The 24,990-nt window shown below is 46.2% G+C and overlaps 3 protein-coding genes across 3 annotated transcripts; 2 read left to right on the forward strand and 1 right to left on the reverse strand.

The window, feature by feature from the left end:
* Positions 1-3,612: 3,612 nt before the first annotated feature.
* On the reverse strand, positions 3,613-8,315 carry oser1 (oxidative stress responsive serine-rich 1). The gene is made up of 4 exons (XM_061069517.1): positions 7,943-8,315; positions 6,686-6,795; positions 5,159-5,275; positions 3,613-4,853 (listed from the first exon to the last, which is right to left on the reverse strand). The coding sequence occupies exons 2-4, from the start codon at positions 6,760-6,762 to the stop codon at positions 3,950-3,952; spliced, it is 1,098 nt and encodes a 365-aa protein (XP_060925500.1). The 5' UTR covers positions 6,763-6,795; positions 7,943-8,315; the 3' UTR covers positions 3,613-3,949.
* Positions 8,316-10,393: 2,078 nt separating this feature from the next.
* On the forward strand, positions 10,394-15,199 carry manf (mesencephalic astrocyte-derived neurotrophic factor). Its single transcript, XM_061069716.1, has 4 exons — positions 10,394-10,605; positions 11,843-11,970; positions 12,237-12,378; positions 13,122-15,199. Exons 1-4 carry the CDS (start codon positions 10,518-10,520, stop codon positions 13,304-13,306), a joined length of 543 nt encoding a protein of 180 aa, XP_060925699.1. The 5' UTR covers positions 10,394-10,517; the 3' UTR covers positions 13,307-15,199.
* A 994-nt stretch (positions 15,200-16,193) lies between these two features.
* On the forward strand, positions 16,194-19,774 carry rbm15b (RNA binding motif protein 15B). Its single transcript, XM_061069807.1, has one exon. The coding sequence runs from the start codon at positions 16,410-16,412 to the stop codon at positions 18,879-18,881; it is 2,472 nt and encodes an 823-aa protein (XP_060925790.1). The 5' UTR covers positions 16,194-16,409; the 3' UTR covers positions 18,882-19,774.
* The last annotated feature ends 5,216 nt before the right edge of the window (positions 19,775-24,990 follow it).

Here is a 24,990-nt window from a genome sequence, read left to right on the forward strand (position 1 = left end):
CACCGTGTCCCCCCCCCCCGACACCTCCCAGAGAGCTGTGAACCGGGCACAGAGGTCAGAGGTCGAGCACAGGGGGGGCGATGGAGTCCAGGTCCCTCAGAGGTCTCATTTAGTTTTAGAGTTCTGCCTCCAGACTGAAACACCTCAACACCAGCAGGTGACATCTCAGGATCAGGTGTTGTATTCATGGTCCCCTGAGGACGAACCCCGGGTCCCATAACTCTCCATCCAACGCCATCTGTAGTAGATGCTAGCATGCTAACATGCTAACATGCTAACATGCTAAGCTCAGGTCTTTATCACTAGTGCAGCAAACAGCTAGAAACATTAACTTATGTTGTTTTTAATATTTATTATTGCAGGTGAGCTGACAGGTCCTCACATGACCTCACATCCAGTGAGTGTGTGTGTGTGTGTGTGTTCGTGTGTTATTGTGGGTGTGTGGGAGTGTGTGTGTGTTCACTCTCTCGTTTTCTCCTTTGATCCCTTTGTTCTTCACTGAAACAACCTCTCTCTCTCTCTCTCTTCCCCTGGTGTTGGTCCAGTGTATTGTGACGTTGTGAACTGAGTGTTTGTTACACACTCGAGCGGCAGAACGACCCACACACTTGTTTGCGTAACCGCAGCTCTGGAACACGTTGTTCCCTCAAAGTGAAGTTTGATCGGACGACACCGGACGACGAGACGGATTCAGACTTTCACTCCGTCAGTAACTGAGTGATGCAAAGTGTCCCGAGTGCAGGTGAAACATTAACTTTAACTCTGATCATTAAAAGAATCATGAAACAGAAACACGTTCCCAGATCTTTGCTTTGCAGTGAGATGATGAAATTAAACTCAAGTTTAACAAAACATTTTGTATTGATTCCACAGAGAGTTTATTCCTGAACATGAAGAGAAGAAGACGAGCAGCAAAGAGTCGGAACCTGTGATCGCTGCTGGACTCAAACCTTCGTGCATGAGACGTCCGCTCAACCACCTCAAACAAAACTTCAAACATACATAAACATTATGCAACTTTTCTACCTGAAAGCAGCAGCTTGGTGAAAGTGAGTCTGATGTGTGAGTGTGAACAAGAGAAAGTTTCCTCCTTCTCTCCCTGAGCGTCTGTTCTCTGTGACTCTGGTGAGTGGGTCCCCCCCCCCCCCCTGGTGAGTGGGTTCCATCTCCTGAGAGAAGAACTGACTGAGAGTCACAACCTGTCTCAAGCAGCTGCAGCTGAAGAGTGAAGCTGAACTGAGATCAGTTAGAAACACTCTGAAGTTATTAACAACCAGAGTTTATCTCCAAGATTCAGCAGGAAACTGTGAAACATGAAGAGTTCTGAACAGTTTGGTGGATTTGTTACAGCTGCAGCTCTTCAGGTTCAGGAAGCAGAGGATCATGGGTAATATACCCGGTGTTCAGTTGTGTTTCAGAGCCGGTTCCAGTGAACGAGCTGCAGCTTCACCTCAGACTCACTCTGTGGTTTCCCTCGAGTTTTATTTCTCGTCTCTGACGTAACTTCAGACCTTTTCTCATCGGTGAGGTGAAGGTTTTGGTGAATTCGGTGGTTTCCCTCCATCGTCTCGCTCTCATTCTTCTTCACACGAAAATACCTGAGTGTAAATGCAGATATGTGGACGATTATACATCATAAATTAAATAAATGACAATGGAAAATATCAAATTTACACATGTATTTTTATATTTTGTTGGAATAATTTGTCAAATATTTATATAATCTGTAAAGATCGTTTCTCTCCTGTGAGTCTGAAGCAGCTTCATGTGTTTGTTCCATAGTTTCATTGGTGGTGTTGGTTCATTGTATTAGGATCTGGAACGTGGCCTGAGGAACCTTTCACACCTGGTGTTGAGTCTGAAGATCTGGAACGTGGCCTGAGGAACCTTTCACACCTGGTGTTGAGGTCTGAAGATCTGGAACGAACAAGGTGTGAAAGAGGAAGTCCTTTAGCTCAGGGTTTGGTCTCCTCCAGCTCCAGTGGGAAACATCATGCTCTTTAGCTCCTGAATAATCCAATGATGAAGTAAATGATGAGTGATGATGAAGGTTTAAGACTTTACTAAAGGCAGGAACACGTGATTTCCTTCAACATTCTTGAAACATGGTGTAAACGAGGATTTATCTCTGGAGGTTTTTACGATGTTGATCAGGAACAGACTCGTGACCCCGTGTGAATCACGCCCTGTAGATTAAGAAAAGATGAGCTGTGATACTTCAGGGTCATTTCCAGAAGAAAGGTTGTGACATTGAAGTGAGAGATACAGTTTATAGTATGTAGTGTTTATTAATATTGACCTGTATCTGACTTTAGGTCTCACACATTTAAAGGTGAACCTTGTGTTGTGAAGTCATGTCGCTCAAACATCATTGAAACTCTTTAAAGAGATTTAAAGAGACAGGAAGATAAAGACAGAATAGAATAAAACGAGTGAGCAACACAAAGTGAGAACTGAGAACATGGAGGAATCCCAGATGTGGGTCTTCTGGTGGTAAGAACATCTGGGTGTCTCCTCCTCTGGTTCCCTCACTTGTTTCTCACCCCGAGCTGCTGAGGAAACAGACCCTCATGAATCACTGAGGGTCAGCCACAGAGGAGAGACGATCAGGACATGGCGCCCCCTGCTGGTGGAGCTGCTGCATTGCAAAGAGCTGCAGACAACCACAAATCTGGATCAAATGAAAACATGGACGTCATCACACCTACTCCAACTCATTTGTCTGTAAGAGAATTTACTTTTCAGACATATTGTCTTTATATATATATATAGTCCATGTTTTTATTTATATATCTCTTTATTCAAACTACATTCGATTTTTGCTCCAGCCCTGAAGATTTCAAATAGGATGAACTTTAAAAAAGTATAATTGTACATGTTCTTTCAGAATAATGTCCCTTTCAATATAATATAATGTATTTCTTCTCATGTCTTTGTCAGTTTATTTAGTATATTTAATTTAGTAAATTCAGATTTTATTCTATTAATACATCTTATGTAATGAACTTACTTATAGTTTCCCAGGAAATGTTTTCTACATGTTTTTATCTGTGACATCATCTTGAATCTTTGTGTATACTGAGGCAGAACGAGGGCCTCTGATTGGCTGCTCCTTCCCTGGGCAGTCATGTGATCACTCACCTGATGAATGAGTCTCATTTCTCCCTGAGCTCCAGCCCTTCAGAATAAAGTTTTTAATCAAATGTATTTTAATGAGAGTAGATTCTGAATCTCAGCTCTTTGCGATGATGCTCAGCTGAACAGCTGCTGCTGCTGGTGACTTTTCATTCTGTGTCAACCTGACTCTGCTCACACGGGTCTTTGATGTGGCTGCTGTCTGCAAATATCAAAGGAAGTCGGACGATCGTGTTTCTGCGTCAACGTCTTCAAGTTTCCTCAGAACGACTGAAACAGAGAAAAGTCCCCGAAAGAACAAAATGATGACGAACACCTTGATGTTTTCTGGGTTTCAGCTGAATTCACTGAAGGGTTTGGGACTTCACACCAGTTCAGGTAATATCTGTTCTGTTCTTAAGTTTGTGTGAAACAGGAAACAGGAAACAGTCACAGCTTCATTCCACTGAAGAGACGACGACAGGTTTTTCCAACAAAAACATTTTGCGTCTTTATTGAAGGAAATGAAATCCAGTCATGTGACTCTGGAGGTCACAACACCACAAACAGCTTCACACTCGGCGTCACAAGTTGGTACATTTCCAGCGCTCTCTCCCTCCGCACGACCCAAGAGCTTTGGCAACTTCATATGTTAACTAAGAATTAAATTAAAAAAAGAACAAAGTAATTAATCAATGCAGCACAACGGAGAAACAGAAATGAAATAACGAGTGAAACTTTCTCCTGCGGCGACATTCTTCTGACAAACAAAGAGAACAATCCTCTTCACTCTGTTGATCCTCATTTGATATAATAATCTGTAGAGACTCCTCCTCTAAGTGTACATCATCTCCGCCATGTGGGACATCTTCTTGGGGATGTAAAGATAATACTCCATGTAGCCAGAAAGATCATCTATTGTGATGTCATCGACGTAGCCGCGCGCCTGCTCCGAGCACGAGCGGGGGGAGGAGCCTGACGACGACGCTGCGTTGCTGTTGGTGCTGACAGTTCTGGGGGCGTCGCCGTGGTCCGGCAGGCTGCGCTCGCACTCCGAGATGACACCGCGGAGCCCGGTGAAGGAGTACACCTCCACGCCCTGCAGGCCCTGAGGCTGCGGCGGGCAGCGGCACTGCTCAGCGGCGCCCGAGCCGCTCGGCTCCTGTGACTCGGAGCTCTTCTTCGGGGCGCAGGAGCAAGGCGCCTGGGCGCCGTCTGGAGAGCAGTGGCGCTCCGATAAGGCTCGGAAGTCCGCGGCCTCAGCGGGTCCGGATCTCAGAGAGGCTCCTCCTCCACACGCCGCTCCGTCACAGGCACTTTTCTCCTCCTCCCTCGACGGGACATCTCCACAGGTGGCCCCCTCCTGCTCCACCACGCTGTTGATGAGGCCGGGGATCTCTTGTAAAGATGGCGAGGAAACCACGGCTCCGACACGTGACTCGTAACCAGCGCACGATCCGAACACCAGGGGAGAGATGTGGCCGGGCGAGCCTGGAGACCGCAGCTCCTTCTGGGTTGGGGGGGCCGGGGAGGAGGCGGACCTGCCGTCGACCGCAGGACGAAGCTCCACGGGCTCGGGCACAGCCAGGCGCTGGTGCTTCAGGCAGCCACTAGAGGGCGCCAGCGCAGAGGCCGAGGCCGTGCTGCAGTAGCTGAACTTCGGGGGGTGGAGGATGGGGGACTTGGACCTCCGGCGCCGCTGGGTCCTGGATGCTCCTCGGGAAGTTTTCCTCATACAGCTAAGGGGGGGGGGGGGGGGGGCAAAGAAGAGGAGCGAGAGAAGATGATGAGGAGCAAAAACAACACAGACTGCATCACAGCCAACATCTGGTGCAGAGACACATCTGGATGTTAAACCTGTTACTTCATTCAACGTTAACTTCATCTGTTCCCACGTTTCCACCAAACTCCTCAGAACTCAGTTACTTAAACTTTATCTGTTGTCACATCTAAGCTTTAACTTCACTGTTGAACTTTTGAAACACTTCTTTCTCTCCACAGACTGACAGGTGTGTGTAGACATGACTTGGCGTGCTCCACCCACCCGTGCCACACGTCCTTGGGGCAGCTGAGCTTGGGCTTCGCTCCGCCGGCGTCCAGACAAGGTCGCGGCGCCGCTCTGGGAACCAGCGCCTCGGAGACACTCCCAGCCCCGGGCATGCTGGAAGGAAGAGAGGAGGATGGAAACCAGAGGCTGAAACTTGAATATCAACACAAGCACAAAAAGTAATGACAAACGACGCAAACTGTTGTGGTTGGGTTTGACCCACAGTTCAAATCTAAAAGGTTTCAGATGAGAGCGATCTCTCTTGAACCTGTGACATCACACCAGGAACTCACACGTCTAACTGTAATAATTATATCTGAATGAGAATTCCTCTGCGTAAACATCATGTGATTAAATCATTTCCCAAAACTTTTACAGGCCTTGAAATACCAAATACCAAATGTCAAATGTCAAATGTCAAATTCCTGGATGTAGCCACTAACCAGTGTGTACAGTAGGGACGTCACGGGAACCGATACTTACGATACCTGTCGATACTAAGATAACAAAACACAGACGATGCTAGGGCTGCTCGATTATGGAAAAAATCATAATCACGATTATTTTGTGACAATATCGAAATCGCGATTATTCAAACGATAATTAATATGTGCCCTTATTCTGAAGTCTATGCTATATTCTTTAAATGACTGGAACCGTAAGGACCATTCCCTTCGGGTTTCGGTAAACACCAATTACGGCTGCGTGTCTTATTCCTCCGTGGAACCAGGATGTGGGTTCCCGGTTATTCAAACCCTTAGTGATGGCAACCCTAACACTCTCCAAAATAACACTTAGTAACTGAGAACTTTGAGATTTCCTCTCATTATTAAATGTCCTCATCTGCCCCCCCCCCCCACTGGAGGACTGAACTGAGCGTCTCTTTCGAAAAAGTGCCAAATAATCGTTTCAACTCGATTATAGCAGCTTGGAGATCGTTTGACCCAATAATCGAGATCACGATTAAATTTCGATTAATTGAGCAGCCCTAGACGATGCCCATTTTTTGAAGCACCTTAGGCACCGTGAGCTTCGATACCAGCTGTTAGCAGCTTAGCATTAGCATCAGTGGATGGGAGCCAGCTGGTATCTAAGGCTAGGCGCTGCGCTTACGAGTCGCTTCAGCGTCCGGAGTGAACCCGGCGTGAGGCAGGTGACCGTGGTATTATCATTTAATGTATAACGTGTCTCACAACAAAGCGTCACTCACATGCGTCCGCAACTACCGTATAACCCACAGCATATGGGCAAGCACATTGAACTACCGTATATGACATTAACATCGTCCAAAGAATGCACTTTTTTTTAACCGTGGTATCGAAATTGGCATCGAGAATCGTGTATTTTGACTGGTATTGGCACCGACTACTGAATTTCTTGTATCGTGACACCCCTAGTGTACAGTGTGTACAGTGTGTACAGTGTGTACAGTGTGTACAGTGTGCAATAACAACAATCTAACACGTCACCACTACACCAGCAGCAGGAAACACAGGTGGAGCTGTGGCTGCTGCAGTGATTTACCTCTCAGCATCGACCCGGAGCTTCTTAAACGCCGTCTGCAGAGTTTCCTCCTCGCCGTCCGTCCCTCCTGCCTCCATGGTGGGAGGAGGCTGCTCCGACCAGCCACCCAGCTGGAACAAGACACAGGTTGATTGGTTGATTGATTGATTGATGTGCAGTGGACCTCAGGTTCCACGGGTCAGAACCGAGGCAGCTGGTACACACATTACAACCCCGAGGAGAAAGCACAACTAACGTGCTGATGAAGCGATTATCAATTACATTTTAAATACGTTAGAAAATGCTAAAGTTGTTCATGTCATATTCGACCCATGAACTGTAATGATGATGATTCAATGATAATAATGCTGTATGTTTAAAATGTTAGAATTGTTCAGGACAGCGACTAGTGATTGTTTTTCTTCGTCCTTTGATCTGTATTTTCTCGATTAGTCGATCAGTTGTTTCACCGTCACATATAATAATAATAATCGATAATGAAACTAGCCTCACATCCGACTTTATTTCCATCAGATTCCCCTCAGCTGATGAACCGATCATATCCAACACGTCTCTGTCACCTGTTATGATAACTCTGGACTGTCTGTGACTCATGAGCACTATTTAGTATGAGTTCGAAAATCTGTTCCTCTTTGATCCTTTGATACGTGTCCGTTTCCATGGTGACGCCTTCAAAGTCATATCAATAGTCTAAATGTTTTATAAACCACATGTAATGATATGAGTGTTAATACCTATATATTATATATTATACACACACTCTGATATCTGCTGATGTCACTGCTCTACATTCTGTTTGGATGTGAAACTGAATTAAACACAATAATCAGCTAAACATAGAATTGATCATAGAACTCTTCTGATAACTGATGGATCGTGAATATGATTTACAGATTCCAGATCCTCCATGTGAGGACGTCGTGGATCTATTCATGAAACATGAATCTGTGGGTTTAAGCTCTTATTTAAACGAGTCGATTTACTGTCATTTTACAGAACTGTCGATTAATCGATTCACCGACCGGAGTTCTGCTCGGTGGCGAAGATACTCGTCAGTGTCGACGACAGAAACTGTTTAAATATATAAATCACACAACAAAACCTCTGCTTGTAAACAGCAGATTTCATAACTCCCTCCTCCATGCTAATGCTAGCAGGCTAGTGGGGCCGCTGCGCTAAGCTAGCAGGCTAGCTCTCGGCAGGCCGAGGTGACTGAAGCCGTCGGGAGGCCTCCGGGCTCCGGGGGCAGGTACTCACGGTTCACGGTCTCCTGGTCGCTGGAGAGAAAGAAGTCCTCCGGGCATAAAGAGCGTGTCCTCCCGCTGCGGGCCCGCGGAGCTCTGCTAGCCAGGGAGGCTAACGGCTAATGCTAACGGGAGCGAGATGCTAGCTGCAGATGCTAACCAGCCACAACGTCTGTTAGAAAACAACAAACCCACGAAGAAGAAGAGCGTGTTCCGATGAAGAACCGTGCGCGTGCCCGTCGGGACCCGTGTCGCAGATGTATTAGAACTGATCCGAGCCGTCAGTCCGCGGGGACGCGCACTGCTCGCGGCCTCTTGTTTACAACAGTGACTCTGCAACAGCGCTGCTGACGTCACCAGCCAGAGACACACGCGTGACGTCACTGCCTGCTGAAAATATACTCCTTTAAAGTGTGTGCGTGTGTGTGTTTGTGTAAGTGTAAGTGTAGGTGTGTATCCCCTGGATGTGTGTGTGTGTGCGTGTGTGTGTGTGTATCGCCTGGATGTGTTTGCGTGTGTGTGTCTGTGTGTATATCCCCTGGAAGTGTGTGTCTGTGTGTCTCTGTGTGTTTGTGTATATCCCCTGGATGTGCACGAGTGTGTGTGTGTGTGTGTGCGTATGTGTGTGTGTGTAGACATGTGTTTGTAAGTGTGTATCTCCTGTACGTGTGAGTGTGTGAGTGTGTGTGTGTGTTTATATCCCCTGGATGTGTGTGTGTGTGTGTGTGTGTGTGTGTGTGTGTGTGTGTGTGTGTGTGTGTGTGTGTGTGTGTAGGTGTAAGTGTGTATGCCCTGGATGTGTGTGTGTGTGTGTGTGTGTGTGTGTGTGTGTGTGTAGGTGTAGGTGTGTATCCCCTCGAAGTGTGTGTCTGTGTGTTTGTGTATATCCCCTGGATGTGTGTGTGTGTGTGTGTCTGTGTGTGTGTTTATATCCCCTGGATGTGTGTGTGTGTGTGTAGGTGTGTGTTTGAAGGTGTGTATCCCCTGGATGTGTGTGTGTGAGTGTATATCCCCTGGATGTGTGTAGGTGTGTACGTGTGTGTGTGTGTATGTGTGTAGACGGGTGTTTGTAGATGTTTATCCCCTGTATGTGTGAGTGTGTGTGTGTGTGTGTGTGTGTGTGTGTGTGTGTGTGTGTGTGTGTGTGTGTGTGTGTGTTTATATCCCCTGGATGTGTGTGTCATTTATATAACACTCAGAAAGTAAATAAATTAAATCCATATGAGAACATGTTCCAAAAACAGAAACACACACATACACACACAGAAACATACACAGATACAAACACACACACATACAAACTCACAAATCGAGGTAGTCCTAATCTCCATGTTGTTGAGATGACACTCACAGAATTTTTAAGTTGATCTGATGAAAGTTCTACGAGGAGATAAAGATCCGTTAAACCAGATGGAATTGCTTTGTCGGTGCTTGGGCATTAAATACAAAAATCACAAACTTAGCAGAAACACACACGATTCAAAAGGAGTAAGAATCAATAGATAAAACAAATGAAAAGAGAAAAGAAAGAAGCGTTGGAATTAGATGCAAAGATGGGAAACATGAGGGGAAATTCAAAATAATGTTAAATCAAATAATTGTCTTCTGTTCCAACTTGATGAATATCACAGTTGGGATTGAAATTGATGCAGTGATCGAGTATTTTACTTTCTAATAATGAAAAAACTAAAGATTATCTGTTCACTATCATAATAATGTTTTATCTATTGCTTGTTCCTCGTTTTGAATCGTGTGTGTTCCTGCTTCATCACTTGGTGGCGCTGTTGCTTTGTTTGTGATTTTGTATTTAGGGCCCAAGCACCGACAGAGGCCCTATTGATTTTTGTGTGATCATAAATTAATCAAATTTTGACGGCTTGATGATACACAAAAACTGACACAGGACATGTCCACTCTATGATCAACATGTCTCCTCACATCTTCTACCACCAGGAACTCCTCAGTTCATCTGCTCCTTCCTCTCCTTCAGACTTTATGAATAAACACTTTACACATGAAGGTACAAACTGGTTCTTCTCATGTAGTGAATCCTGTTGTGTGTTGTTGTGTTGATGTGTTTGATGTGTGTGTCCTGGGAGAGGATGAAAGTTTCTCTGGAGTTTGACTCTAGTTGAGTTAAGAACAAGAATCTATGAGACAAACTGTGGATATCAAACAAATAACATGGGATGGATTGAATCTGGACTCATCGGTTGTTGTTTTTAAAACGATAATTAAGCTCAAACAAGTCTGAACTTTTATTTTTTTTTTAATTTTGCTACTTTTGTCCTCTTTGCATACGATGAGAGCGTGGAGCTGCTGTGGACCAATCAGCGGGCGCCAACTGGCCGTTGTTCCCGGAATGTTCTACCTCCGTCCAATCAGAGCACAGTTCGTGGAGGACTACGGAAGTGATCGCGCCTTTCAACCAATGGGGTGCAGGAGTAGTGTGACGTGGACCAGGAAGCCGGTGTGGAACCATCGCACTTTACCGGCGTCCGTCGTGAATCCTAGCGGCTCCAGAGACTCCAGGAGGCGGCCTGTCCTCTGCTCAGCGGCCGGTGGAAACTCGAGTGCTCCGGGCGGACATGTTGGCTCTCAGCGGGCTGGCGCTGGCTCTGGCCCTAGCGCTGCTTCCGGCTTCCGGCGACGCTCTGAAGGAAGGAGAGTGTGAAGGTAGGTGTTAGCATCTGTTAGCATCTGTTAGCATCTGTTAGCATCTGCTAGCCCCAGCTCAGCGGCTCTCTCCGCCTGGAGGAGCCTTCAGAGTTCATCTCCTGACCTTAGCTTCAGCACAGATCTCAGGGTCGGACCCACCTGGACCCACCTGGACCTCCTGGACCTCATGGACCTCCTGGACCTCCTCCATCTCCTCCATCTTCCTCCTGGAGCCCCTGTGTGTTTCAAACATCTGCTTTCACATCATGTTCTGCTGTGGGAGGAAGAGGTGGACACATCCAGATGTGAGGAGAAGTTCTCAGGAGTCTGATAACCCGGAGTGTAGACCCAATACGTAGAAGAGGAGCCTCAGCACAATGAGATTTATTATACATATATAAAATGCACTTATGTTATGGTGTGTATTGTCATAATTGAGAGTGGTGACCGATCAGATTCTGTTTAGTTTGTGAATCTGTGGAACACACAAACTACAGTGGTTTCATTGACATTGTTTTAGGCTGTAGGAATATTCATATTAATGATTTGAATAATAATCGGAGTCTGGTCAATATGGATTTCCTGGGGCTGATACTGGCGATTTTAAAAATAATTTGTATTACCACTATATCAGCTCATTAATTAAATATTATCATTGATTCTTAGGAAGTTTTTTAACCTTAATGACAAATACATTTGAGGTTTTATATTATCACAGTTTAACCAAAAATGTTATTATAAATAACTATAAAGAAAACACAAAAACAACCAAATATGTCAAACTTGAATTAATAAAATAACAATTTTCACATAAAATATAAACAGCAATACACGTCTGCATTATTTATTATGTATGTTATCGGTCACTCAATAAATTTGTCATGCTCAAATTATAGAATACTTTATTTAAATGCCACTTTACTAAAACACAGTTACAGAGATCTTCACAAATAACGACACAAGCGTTGAAATAGTTGCAATAAATATCTCAGATGAAATCAGGAGAGGCTTTTGTTTTAGGGACTTAAGAGACGACTCAGACTCGGCATCAAATACATAACCCAATATAAATAACCCTCAAATAATCAGGCTGAGAAGTCGGACAGCCGAGTTCTGATCCGTCACAAGTCGTCCAAAAAAGGTCGTTGCTGCGAGGAGATAAAGTTTGACTCGGCTCTAACAAGATGATAATAGAAAACATTAGGACAAACCTCTGATATCAATATGTTAATATGTATTTTCCTCTTTGCTCCAGTGTGCCTCGGCTTCCTCGGGAAGTTTTACCAGTCGCTCAAGGACAACGATGTGAAGTTCAACAGCGCGGACATCGAGAAGGCGCTCGTCAAGAGCTGCAGGGACGTGAAGGGGAAAGAAAACCGCTTCGTGAGTAAAACACAGATCAGACTGTGGAGGCGGAGTCACGTCTCATAAACAAGTTATGGATTTTTATTCTAATCAACTGAACTGAATGTGAAAAGGCTCCGGAGTCTGTTTAAACCGAACCGAAAATACACTTGGGTGTGAACGACACCTTCGTCTCCCACATTCATTCCATGCATCTTGACAGACAGAAACCCAAAAGCTAGAACCCTGTAAAAAATGTTCTTCTTCTTCATGTGTAGTGTTATATTCTTCTTCTTCATGTGTAGTGTTACTACATCGGTGCAACAGCTGACGCAGCCACCAAGATCATCAACGAGGTTTCCAAACCGCTCAGCTACCATGCCCCAGTGGAGAAGATCTGTGAGAAACTCCAGAAGAAGGACAGTCAGATCTGTGAACTGAAATATGGTAAGAAGGAAAAAGTGTCTTCTTTTTCATTTAGTAGCTGTGATGGTGAGAAGTGGGAGCAGAGACATGGAGGTGGAACTGTTACCGACAGTGAAGCCGTCTCAGACAAGATCTCCGGGTAAAACCTGGATGCTCTGCTGCAGAGTTTGTGTTCCACAGCTGAAGAACACAGCAGGTTCATCAGATCCTCCTCACGCTTCAGCTGAAAGGAGGAGGAGCAGCCGGCTGCAGGGGACAGAGACAGGAAGTGAGGTGTTGCCTCTGCTGCAGAGGTCATGTGATCATGTTTACCTCACCTGACACCTTCTCCTGACGTTATATCAGGAGGTCAGAAGGAGAAGAATTGTGTTCATGCATGATTCTCCTCCAGAGACAATTTGGAGGATGTGCCCGGTCCTGTAAAGTCTGAAAGCAGCTGAAGTGATCGCAGCGCTGTGCATTCACTGCTGGTGGTCGAGTCATGTGACTGATAAGAGCCAATAGGGAAGATAATCTGGGCGTCAGCGTCATCTTTTACAAAAGTCTCAGTTTCAAACTAAAACGAGAGCAGTTCACACGAGTCTCTGATTCAGTCGCTGGAACTCTGGAGTGAAGTGGACGCCAGGTGTAACCATAGCAACAGTTGAGTTTTACTGACTCAACTTATCACATTTCTATTTTAATTTAGTAAAAGATTGAGTCCAACGTTTCGACTTTAGAGATAATCCAGTGTCCATGTGATGATGTTGTGTCTTTTCTCGCAGACAAACAGCTGGACCTCACCACAGTGGACCTGAAGAAGCTCAAGGTGAAGGATCTGAAGAAGATTCTGGAGGAGTGGGACGAGTCCTGTAAAGGATGCGCTGAGAAGTCCGACTTCATCCGCAAGATCACAGAGCTCATGCCCAAGCACGCCCCAGCAGCCGCCAAGGCACGGACAGACCTGTAACGCAATAAAAACCAAACGCAAACAAACACACAACTTTGGACTTGATTTGGACCAGGCTGCTGAGGACCGGGAGCAGAGAGCTCTGTCTGGCTCCGTCTTCTTTTTTTTATTTTTTATTTACAGGGATTCACTCACCTGGTAATTGCACACAGATTCAGAAGTGTAGATGGTAGTGTACACACACAAACACACACACACTGTATACTACACTGCAGTGTACTTTTAAATCCGTGTGAGGGTCGAGAGGTTTTCATGGTGGAGGAAGTCAATTTAAAGGGGAATCTAGAGGATCGGGGTGTTGTGACGTATTTAAAGCGTTTCACAGGAAGTGGAGACATGAGGGTCGTTTAGTTTTATTCTCCGCCAGTGTCAGAATCATCAAGTCGGGGGGGAAATGCTCCAAAGCGCCACAGCAGAGTTCATCTGCTTGTTTCCTGTTAATCGGAACTTCACTTTAATATCCACGATGTTCTCATCCAGGAGATCCGACACCCTCAGAAATAGTTATTTAGACATTTTGGGGAAATATTTGCTGAGATCTGCCTGCAGGCAACAAAAATCTACCTGTAAATCTCACTAACTGCCAGTTTATACCACGTTTATTTAACCTGTACGAACATAGTGTGAAAGTGAAGGTGAGCGAGCGAAGGCCACTTCCCTCGGTGTCAAAGGTTTGCTTCACGTGTGTAGGATTTAGGATTCAGACGGATCGACTGGTAGAGATCAAATCTTCATGTTGAGTTTTTAATGACCTTTAACTTAGAAGCTGTGTTACCTCACAATGAGCTCACGTTTCTACAGAAGCCCGGAATGGACAAACCACGCCTTTCATCCGCCCGCACGCTCTTCTTCATGCCCGGAGAGAGAAATGTGTAATATGCCTTTTCACCACAAGGTGCCACTAAATCCTACACACTGTTTTAAAGGCTCGTGACCACTGACGAGTCAAGACTTTAGCATCTGTCACGTCCGCTGCTGTCTTTCTGTTTTTGGTTTGTCAACAGAGTCATTCGTAATCCAACACAAAGTGACAATTATTAAATCAGGTCAAATTCAAAATCTAAATTCATCACGATAATGTCCTGACTGTGATCTGGACATTTTGTGTAGTTTGTGTTTCTCATGTGAAGCAGCAGCAGGAAACTGTCCAGGTGAGACAACAGGAAGTTGTGGTTCATCTGGACATTATCTGGAGTTTGTCACTTGGGCCGACAGGAAAACCTCTGGATGTCTGAATCTGATCTGACCTCAGTGATGATATGGATCATGGTTGACTTCTGCTGAGGAACATTTACTTAATCTTTGACTCAGGAAGGTGCAGCAGTCCTTCCTCTGTCAGTCAAAATATTTAGGAAAGGTATTTATTTGGGTCTTTTTTAAGAATCTTTCATTTCTGATCTGTGATTGTTTTTCTGCTTCGTTTTGGGGGGTTCTTTTTCTATTTTGCTCTGTTTCTGTTCTGCAGCAGTTTAAATGTCGTGAACATCGAGACTGATGACCTGCTGAGCGTCTCAGCTTCAATCCAGTCAGGCATTGGATCATGGGAACGCTGAAATTCTAAATAAATACGTGAAAATGAATCCGTGGGTGAATATTTGCTGTAACTCACCATCAGCTGCTGTTTATCTCAAGTTCAGCTCAGTTAAAATACTCATGTTTCTGGACAAGTTGAAAACAATCTTGGTTTCTGTCACGTGGAACTTTACGGCCTCCGTCAGGTGGGATCATTATTTTTATTGTGTGATGTAAACGTGTACGTAAAAAAAAAAAATTGTTATGGGAAATGAAAACTTAAAATATGCTGTTGTTTCACTGTGACCTTTCAAACCAAGGTGCAGTCATTTGTTACAACTGTACTATTCTACTTTTTCATTAAAATATTGAAAACTCCAAGATGGTTTTATTTCCTTCAACACGTCAGTCGTTCATAAGAGTTGATTTCAAATTAAAAGCGATTTATTGAGTTTCACTATTGTTGAAATAGTTTAACTTGCATTTGAAAGAAAATGATTTAAATGGTGAAATCACTGGTATAAGAGAATAAATATATTTATATACAAAATACATTATGTACACGCAGATATAAGAATAAAAACATAAATGTGATATGACATTTTTTAAGAACAAATTGGGCCAAACAATGTAGAGTATGACATAATAATGTGCATAACAAAAACATACAGTGAAGTTAAACTTTGACCTCCATCTCATCATTTGACCCCATTACACATTTCAAATAAAATTTGATTCTACTTATTCGTCTTCTACACAACATTTCAGAGGGAATTATTATAATATTACTAGACTACATTAAAACTATCAGTATAACATTACATAACTATTATTTTAGCTGAGGCTTTCATCCAGAGCAACTTACAATAAGTGCATCAACCATGAGGGAACAAACCAGAACAACAACAATATTCTGTAGTTATTAACAGTTAGAATTTGCTCCATCTCAGACCGATGCTAAATTCAGAAGTAATACTTATTCAATATCAATACCTTTTAATACATTTGAAGTTTGGTGTTTTACATGTAGTGTTTTTAAACAGAGGTTGTGCTACTTGTTCTTAAAAGAAGGATTTCTGAACCTCAGGTACATCTCAACGCAGACAAGTCAGAGGTTCATGTCAATATTTACATTTATGAATAGAAAACATTTCAAATAAGATTCAAAACAACAAAAATATGTGTTTTCGCTCAAAATAAATAAAGAAATTACACTAAATATTGTTCCAATATAATTTGATGAGATTTTTTTTAACTTTAAAAAAAAACAATAATTGAAGTTGAAAGAAACAAAGCGTGACACGTCACGAGGCCGTCAGTAGTGACGCGCCAGTAGCCCCGCCCTCCAGGAGCAGAGCATTCCTATTGTCCAAGATGGCGGCGGCGGCGCGGGTCCGTGAGCGGTCATGTCTCTGAACCAGAACCGGTCCGTCCTGGTCCTGGTCCCGGTCCCCGTCGCACGCACGCTGGTCCCCGGAGTCTGCAGCCGGAGCGAGTCGCGCCCGGAGCCGGAGTCCGCCGCCCTATCGCCCGCTGAAGCCCCCCGAAGCCCGGCCGGGACCCGCTGCAGGAGCTCCATCCCCCGGGGAAGATGAAGCGTCAGGCCGGGAGAGAGGCGAGTCCGTCCCGGGCCGCGGCCAAGCGGACCCGGGACCGGGAGCGTCCGGCACCGCGGGGCCGGGCCGAGCCGCCGCTGGCCCTGCTGCTGGCGGAGAGCCGGGGCTTCCACCGGAGAGGAGGCAGCCGGAGCCGGGAGCGGGAGAAGCCGCCGCGGGCCCGGGAGGAGCGGCCCGGGGCCCTGGAGCTCCAGCACCGGGCCGGGCTGCTCGGCCGGCCGGGGACCCGCAGCCCGGCGGCCCGCAGCCCGGCGGCCCGCAGCCCGGCGGCCGAGCCCCCGGCCCCCCGGCCCGGGGCCCTGGAGTACAAGACCCTGCTCATCTCGTCCCTGGGCTCCGCGGTGCCGGACGACGCGGTGGAGGACGCGCTGTTCCACGACTTCAAGAAGTTCGGGGACGTCAGCGTGAAGCTGGCGCACACACCGGAACTCGGCCGCATCGCCTACGTCAACTTCCGGCAGCCGGAGGACGCCAAGGAGGCCCGGCACGCCAAGTCGTCCCGGCTGGTGCTGGGGGACCGGCCGCTGAAGATCGAGCCCATGTACGTCCGGAGGCGGAGCGTGACGCCGCCGGACGCCGGCTACCTGCCGCTGCCCCCCCCCTACCGGCCGCGGTCCCTGTCCCCGCCCGGACCCGCGGCCCTCCGGGACCTGAGGGCCCGGCACTACGCCCTGGAGACCCTGGGGCTGGGCCGGGACCGGGACCGGCTGCTGGACTACTACGGGATGCTGGACGAGCGGGGCCGGCCCTACGGCCTGCCCATGCCCGTGGTGGAGGACCTGAAGCCCGAGGACGACCAGCGGGCGACCAGCAACCTGTTCATCGGGAACCTGGACGGCAACGTCACGGAGGCGGAGCTGAGGCGTGGCTTCGAGAAGTACGGCGTCATCGAGGACGTGGTGATCAAACGTCCGGCTCGCGGACAGGGCGGGGCCTATGCGTTCGTCAAGTTCCAGAACCTGGACATGGCCCATCGAGCCAAGGTGGCCATGCAGGCGCGTCTGATCGGAGGGAACCCCATCAAGATCGGCTACGGCAAGGCCAACCCCACCACGCGGCTGTGGGTGGGCGGAGTCGGGCCCGGGAACTCGCTGGCCGCGCTGGTTCGGGAGTTCGATCGGTTCGGAAGCATCCGGAACATCGACTACGTGAAGGGAGACAGTTTTGCTTACATCCAGTACGAGAGTCTGGACGCCGCCCAGGCCGCCTGCGCCCAGATGAGGGGTTTCCCTCTGGGGGGGGCGGAGCGCCGCCTCCGGGTGGACTTTGCTAAAGTTGAGGAAAGCCCCTCCCGGGCGTTTCCCCCCGGTTACCAGCCCCCCGTGGCGCTGCCCTCCAGCTACGACCTCCTGGGCGAGGCCTTCAGCCGCCACCGCAGCCTGGAGCGGGAGCTGAGGGGGGGCCGGGACCGCCCGTCGCCGCCCCCCCACAGGCCGCTGCTGGAGAGAGACTTCCCCACCAGCCCGACCCGCAGCCTGGAGCGCCGGGCGGGAGGCGTGGAGGCGTTCGGGAGGAGAGGGGGGCGGAGCCGCAGCAGGAGCAGGGAGCGCTGGCTGAAGGAGCGGGAGGAGAGGCGGAGGCGGAGCCGGAGTCTGTCCACTGACCGGCAGGCGGGGGGGAAGGAGAGAGAGAAGGAGAAGGAGAGGGGACGATCGAGGGTTCGAGCTCCAGGAGGCGGAGTCTCTCCAGATGCGAGTCCTGACCGAGCGAGGGTCCGAGCCCCCGACTCCACCACGGAGCCCAGAGACCACTCCCCCGACAGCGGGCCGGGGGGCCGCCACGCCCCCGTCCACCAAGAGGATCCGGCGCCTGCTCGCCACCACAGCAAGAGGTCGTCCAGCGTGCAGCTCGGCAACCATCACCATGGAAACAGCTCCCCCGCCCCCCACACGCACACCCCCGCCTCCCCGAGCACGCTGTCGGAGTTCGCCCACGCCACGCTCTCCACCACGTGGCGCGGCTTCTTCGCCCTGAAGAACAGCAGCTTCCCCACGGAGCTGCACCTGCTGGAGGGGGGGCCGGCCTTCTTCAGCGCGGTGATGAAGGAGACCCTGAAGCAGCCGAGCCACACGGCGCCCGGCCAGCTGAAGATCGCCCAGCGGCTGCGCATGGACCGGACCCGGCTGGACGAGGTGTCGCGCCGCATCGAGCTGGGCCGACCCGACGGGTTCGCCGTCCTGCTGGCCCTCCAGGGCCCCGTGGAGCGCCCGGCGCCGGGGCCCGAGCCCGGCCTGCAGGTGCGCCTGCTGCGCCACCTGGTGACCTACCTGCGCAACAAGGAGGCGGCCGGGGTCGTGAGCCTCCCGGCGGCCAAGGGGGGCGGGGCCATGCTGTACGCCTTCCCCCCCGGAGAGTTCTCCCAGCAGTACCTGCAGGCGGCCAAGAGGACTGTGGGTCATCTGGACGAGGAGCACATGGTGGTGGTGATCGTCACCGACACTAACTGATTCATCACACTACATGAACACACACACTACATGAACACACACACTACATGAACACACACACAGACACACAAAGACACACACTCGCCAGGCGACAACAGACTTCCATGTTTTTAAAAAGATGAATCTTCTTGTTTTATTCGGTGTCTTATGAACTCAGCGACTGACACTACACCTCTAGACTCTTGGATCACTTTACGTCTCCTCCGGGAGGGGGGGGAGAGACACACACACACACACACACACACACACACACACACAGACACACACACACACACACACACACAGACACACTACCACTGACGCTGGGTTTTATGCTTGTTACCTTTATCTGTGTTTCCTCATGGAGCTGAATCCAGCAGCTTGTTTCTTTCTCTCCGACACACGTGGGACGAAGAGGTTTTCTACAAAGTGATTGTACTGTGAACTCGCAGGTTCCAGCTGTCGTCAGGTGTTTGTGTTTTGATTCTGTGGTCAAAGCTCCAGTAGAGACACACGGACATTTCCTGACCCGTCCCTGGGACTGTTTACTCTTCACAGTGTTTTCATCACTTCAACCATTCCACTTCTACAGTGCGAGTGTGTGTTGCATGCAGGAAAAGAAAAGAACAAGTTTTATATTAAAATGTATGCTTCCTTTTCAATATGCTGTGGGATGTTTCTGTAATCTACTGGTACGAGGTGGGATGACATCACCGGCTCGGGTTTTATATGGTAGCTCGACTTTTATTCAGTTTTAAAACATCGATTCCTCATTTTTGACCCATTCTCTGTTTTTCTTCTCATCTGCTGCCTCAGCTTCACACGTTTAGTCTCTTAAAGCAAAACCTCGTCCTCAGGCGCTTTGAGTTTGAATAAAACCACAAAGTGTCTTTGAGGAGATGAATTCACACAAACATACCAACGACATGCGTGTGGTCATTGAGTTGAATTCACCTCTGGAAGAGTTCAAGTCTTTAACACTAATTCTAACTCTTGTGTTCACTTGAGTTTTCTAACATCAGCATTTAGTACCAAGACACTATTTTTAAATACAACTGGTTCAAACAAAGTTTTTCCACCAAGATGTTATTGAATGAAGAATTTGACACTAAAGATTTAAAGAATAAAAGATGGAGACGATTGTTGTTGATGTGAAATGTTGGAAAGGTAAATGTTGTGCAGTTGTGTTAAGCGAGCAACAGGTTTGTTGTGAGAGGATAATGAGGACGTGTGTAGTGGAGAGGTTCTTTAAACCTGAAGCTGGTTTCCAGCAGCAGGAAACGCTGCGTTCACTGACACCAGGAGTCCAGGACTCAACACCAGCAGCTGCATGTGGGAAGGTGGAGGAGAAAGATTCACCTGGAGGTTTGGTTCTAACATATAAACTCAGTGTGGTTGAACATCTGCAGGTAGAAAGGAGAAGGCAGGTTCATTCATCTGAACATGGTTTCATCAGTTAGTCTGTTCATTATTTCATGGATAAAAAATAAACACTTTCACAACTTGATTTGATATTTTAGGATTCACAGGAAGAGTCTGAGTCTTCACTCCAGAAGTTTGAGTTTTGGGCCTGAACGCTGTGAACGCCACGTTGGAGAAATCTGTGTGTTCATCAGATCCGCTGCAGAACGTCTTCTTCCTCGGATCCTCACGCGCTCACACATCAATTCACAAGTTTATCTGTAAATCTGCTGAAGATCAAACCGCAATGAAAACATATGGAAACAAACACTGAACTCACTGTGATGTTATAACTGCAGTTACTGGGTTGTTCCAGGAAGGGGCGCTGTTGCACCTCATTTGAACTTCTTTAACCCTCCTCCACTACATTTACTTTATTCAACAGATGTTTGTTTCATTTGCAGATGTTATTTTAGGAAACGAAAAATCTTCTAAATCATGACGTCATTTCCTTCTTTGATTTGTTCAAGTTTTTCTCAAAAGTAAAAGAAAAATACTTTTTAAAGAAGTTGATTTGAAATTATAATAATATTCTCACTACACTTAAAAAAATACAGAATTGTTTTCAGGATCAACGTTAAACAATCGAGACTTTACCAGATTCAGATTTTTGCACATTTAACAGCTCAGAACTTATGGACTGAGTGAAAACACACAGCTCCCACACCAAGGCTGATTCTCTTATAACACACAGTGTCAGAGGAGGAGGACTTTCTATTCTGCTTCATGTTCATGTTGCTCTCACTTCAGGGAAGTTTTAAACAAGTATTTTTATGTTTGTTAAGGATCAGTTTTTTCCACCACTGGTAACGAAACTTGAACATGATGGTTTTATTGACTCTGTTGTTTTACCACAGCTGCTCTTCACTCTTCATCTCGTCGGTCGTTCTCATGTTCGTAGCTACGACGTAACATCAGAGGCAGTTTTTAGTCGTAATATTGTGAGATTAAAGTCGTGATTGAGAAGAAAGTCAGAATTTATCCTCACGATATTCCAACGTCATTGTGATATTACGACTTTATTTTTGTGAAATTATTTCTGTGTCACTACGACTTTATTCTTGTGATATTACGACTTAAATTAGATTGAATTTCCGACTTCTTTATTCTCTTGGTATTACAACGTTGCTCTTGAAGTTTCTCAGATTGTTTTTGGCCCGAACACGTTGTCGTACGCAGCCGAGTCATTGGTCCGAAAGTTGTTTGTCGTAACGTTTGTTGATCTCTGACGTGAACATGTTCGGTGTGAAGTGAAAACGACTCAGTTTGGAGCCGTGAGGACGAAAAGAAGCTTCTGGAAAAACGTATAAATGTGTAAAACAGAAAGTGTCGTGAATGTTCATCACCGCACATGAATATCACCGTTTTGTACGATACGCCGTTACAGAAGATGTTTTTATATCAGCCGCCCTCGTGGTGAATAGACTTCCTGTCTCATCTGAACTCGTGGCGTGCTGTGATGCGACCGATGACATCACGACCGAGACGACGATCGTTTTTTGTAAAGTCGCTCTTCGGTTTGTTTTGGTGTCAAAATAGAAGCATGACGTATTCTGCATTTAAAGAAATGTAATAAACGTTTTATGATCTTTGTAAAACAAAGTGCAGTCATTTCTCAGATAGATAATAAATCATTTAACACATGAAAATATAAAGTCAAAATATCTGTTATTTAAATATCTTATGCAGTTTGGTGCCTTTCAACCTGAGACATTTTTTTAATAAATGGAATTTAAATAAATAAATATGACTATATACTATAATAACATTTAATTTAAATGACATTTGATAAGAAGTAGAAAGTTAAAATAGAACAAGTTTAGTTTCTAAAATTTAGAAACTAAAAATGTAAAAGATCTAGATTAATAAAATTATTAAAACAGACGAAAAAACAAGAATTAAAACCAGATTTTAGTTTCAATTCTGATATTTAAATTCTGTTGCTGTCACTGCAGAATACGTGGGAACACAAGGGGGCAGCACAGGTAAATAAAACATTAACGTCACGATTCTCCAATAAGCTTTGAGATCAACTTGTTTTATACTGTATGTGAATAAAACACTAAATCACAACTTACATGTCAAATAAATCCAATGAAAAGATGATCAAGGCTTTGGTCAAGTTTTCTGTGAAATAGAATTTACACTCACATCAGTTTTATTTCTTGTTTTCATAGAAAGTAGTTTCTATGGTTTCTCCAGTTAATCCAGTTTAGACTTGATGGGAAAACCATGTTGTCTGCAGCCAGGTACTCTGGCTCTTCGCTGACACCTTGTGGTCAAACACTGTTACTGTTTCTACTTGGATCATTTTATACATCGAACACTCGTCTAGTCAGAGAAAAGAAGGGGATGCAAATCTCAGCAGTTAATGAAATACACAACGGTGAAATGATGCATCACAATGCAGCTGTATTTCTCTAGATCTATAAACCAACCCTGTGACTGGACTGTATAAATGTGACCTGACGTGGCAGAGATCTGCAGATGGAGTCACACATTCAGCTCCAACACCAAATATAACAACCTTCAGATCACAGGAGGAAACATGGGTTTGAGCTCAGGCTTCATTTGATGCAGTTGGGCCGTTTGGGAGTTTTACACATTTTAACAAACTGTTGACGGATCAGACCGATCGCAAGGAAACACGTCTTCATCGAGTTCACATGATGAAGACGAGTTTGACTCCAGAGTTTCTGAGGCTCATTTAAACATCATGATGAATCACATTGTACGGCTCAGTCCCAGGAGACGCTCCCAGTCAGGACTCAGTGTGAAAGATCTGGATTCATGATCCCACACCGTCCATTATTAACTAAATACATGATCCTAAGTTTGTTATCTACATCACAACATCACAATAAAACATGAACTGTGAACCAGTTCATCTTCATGGGTATGAACTGGACTTTGAACTGGTTTTAAGAGTGAACTGGTTCCACAAGGAGGAGGAGGAGCCTGAGAACAGGGAGGAGGAGGAGCCTGAGAACAGGGAGCGGTCAGACTCCATTTTCACCTGGACGAGCAGAAGGAAGGAAAGTGAGCAGGTGAGTGTGAACACAACTTTCTGAAAGTTTTCCTGTCTCACTCTCACACCTGCTGTTAACATCCGTCTGCTGATCAAGTGACTCTAAGTTTGTCAGTTCACACCTGGTGACAGTCATGTGATCGGATCCCAGAGACAGATGTGAACAGCAGGTCTGGATCAAAGAGACTTCAAAGGACGAATTAACAGAGTTAACTCACAGTTTCACTTTTTATCTTCATCTGTTCATCAAGTGTTTAATAACACAACGTGTTTTCACAATAATAAGTTATAGTCACCTGTGTGTGTGTCAGTGTGTGTGTGTGTGTCTGTGTGTGTGTGTTTGTGTGTGTGTGTGTTTGTGTGTGTGTGTTTGTGTGTGTCCTTGCTGGGAATTTTTGGGTGTGTTTCTTGAACTTGTTTGTCCTGATTCCTGTGAGCTCAGGAAAACCGGAAGTGACGCAATTCGCTTACTGTCAACGTAAAGTCTGAGAGAGAGAGAGAGAGAGAGAGAGAAGGAGAGAGAGAGAGGGAGAGAGAGAAGGAGAGAGAGAGAGAGAGAGAGAGAGAGAGAGAGAGAGAGACTCTTGTCCTTCCTGAGGTTTCTGATGTGTTCACTGTATTTCCTTGTATATAAGAAGTCCTGTGTACTCAAATAAATACTAGTACTACAAACTATGAAGCCCTGCATCTATTTCACAATAAAAACATTTAAAAATACATGAATTGATTCAGTCGACAGAAACGCTGGAGTTCTTTTATTTTAAATGGGTAAGTTACAGGAAGTTTTGCAAATATTTGTGTTTGTTACGTTTTCAACAGATAAACATTAAAACTGGTGTGAAAGATCATTTCACTGTTCTCTGCTGTAAACTGAGCGCAGAACCAGAAGGAAATAGACCAGACCTTGAATATCTAGAAGAGCAGCGCGGCCTGAACCACAACTGAGCCGCAGCCGGCCCGGTGCAACATGGACGAGGACACTTCAGAGCAAGTTGGACCCTCACACACAAAGTAAGAGACCTGCTACAAACATGTGAAGCTCCAAACTGAATCCTCAGAGAATGAACCAGTGAATGATGTGTTCTGAATAAAAACATGTTTGAGTTTGCAGCGGTCAGGACCACAGACTGAGAGCAGAGTCTCCAGGGTCCAGCTGTCTGTCTCTGAAGAGTGACTGGTCCATGGATCATCCTCTACTCTTCAGTAATGAACCTGGACCCTCACACACAGAGTAAGAGACCTGCTACAAACATGTGAAGCTCCAAACTGAATCCTCAGAGAATGAACCAGTGAATGATGTGTTCTGAATAAAAACATGTTTGTGTTTGCAGAGGTCAGGACCACAGACTGAGAGCAGAGTCTCCAGGGTCCAGCTGTCTGTCTCTGAAGAGTGACTGGTCCATGAATCATCCTCTAAACTTCAGTAATGAACCTGGACCCTCACACACAGAGTAAGAGACTGTTTCTACTGTGACCTGCTCTGAAGAGGATCTAGTTTCCTCTAGTGTGGCCCCTGCATTAGGACACAGCTTCATTGAAGTTGGTGACTAATCTCTCAGAATCACTCAAAGAGCTCAGACCTCCACCAAGAACCAACACGCTCCTTATGAAACCACTTTGAAATCCACTAGAGACTCATTT

Source organism: Limanda limanda, chromosome 4 (assembly GCF_963576545.1).
Source record: "Limanda limanda chromosome 4, fLimLim1.1, whole genome shotgun sequence".
Classification (NCBI taxonomy): domain Eukaryota; kingdom Metazoa; phylum Chordata; class Actinopteri; order Pleuronectiformes; family Pleuronectidae; genus Limanda; species Limanda limanda.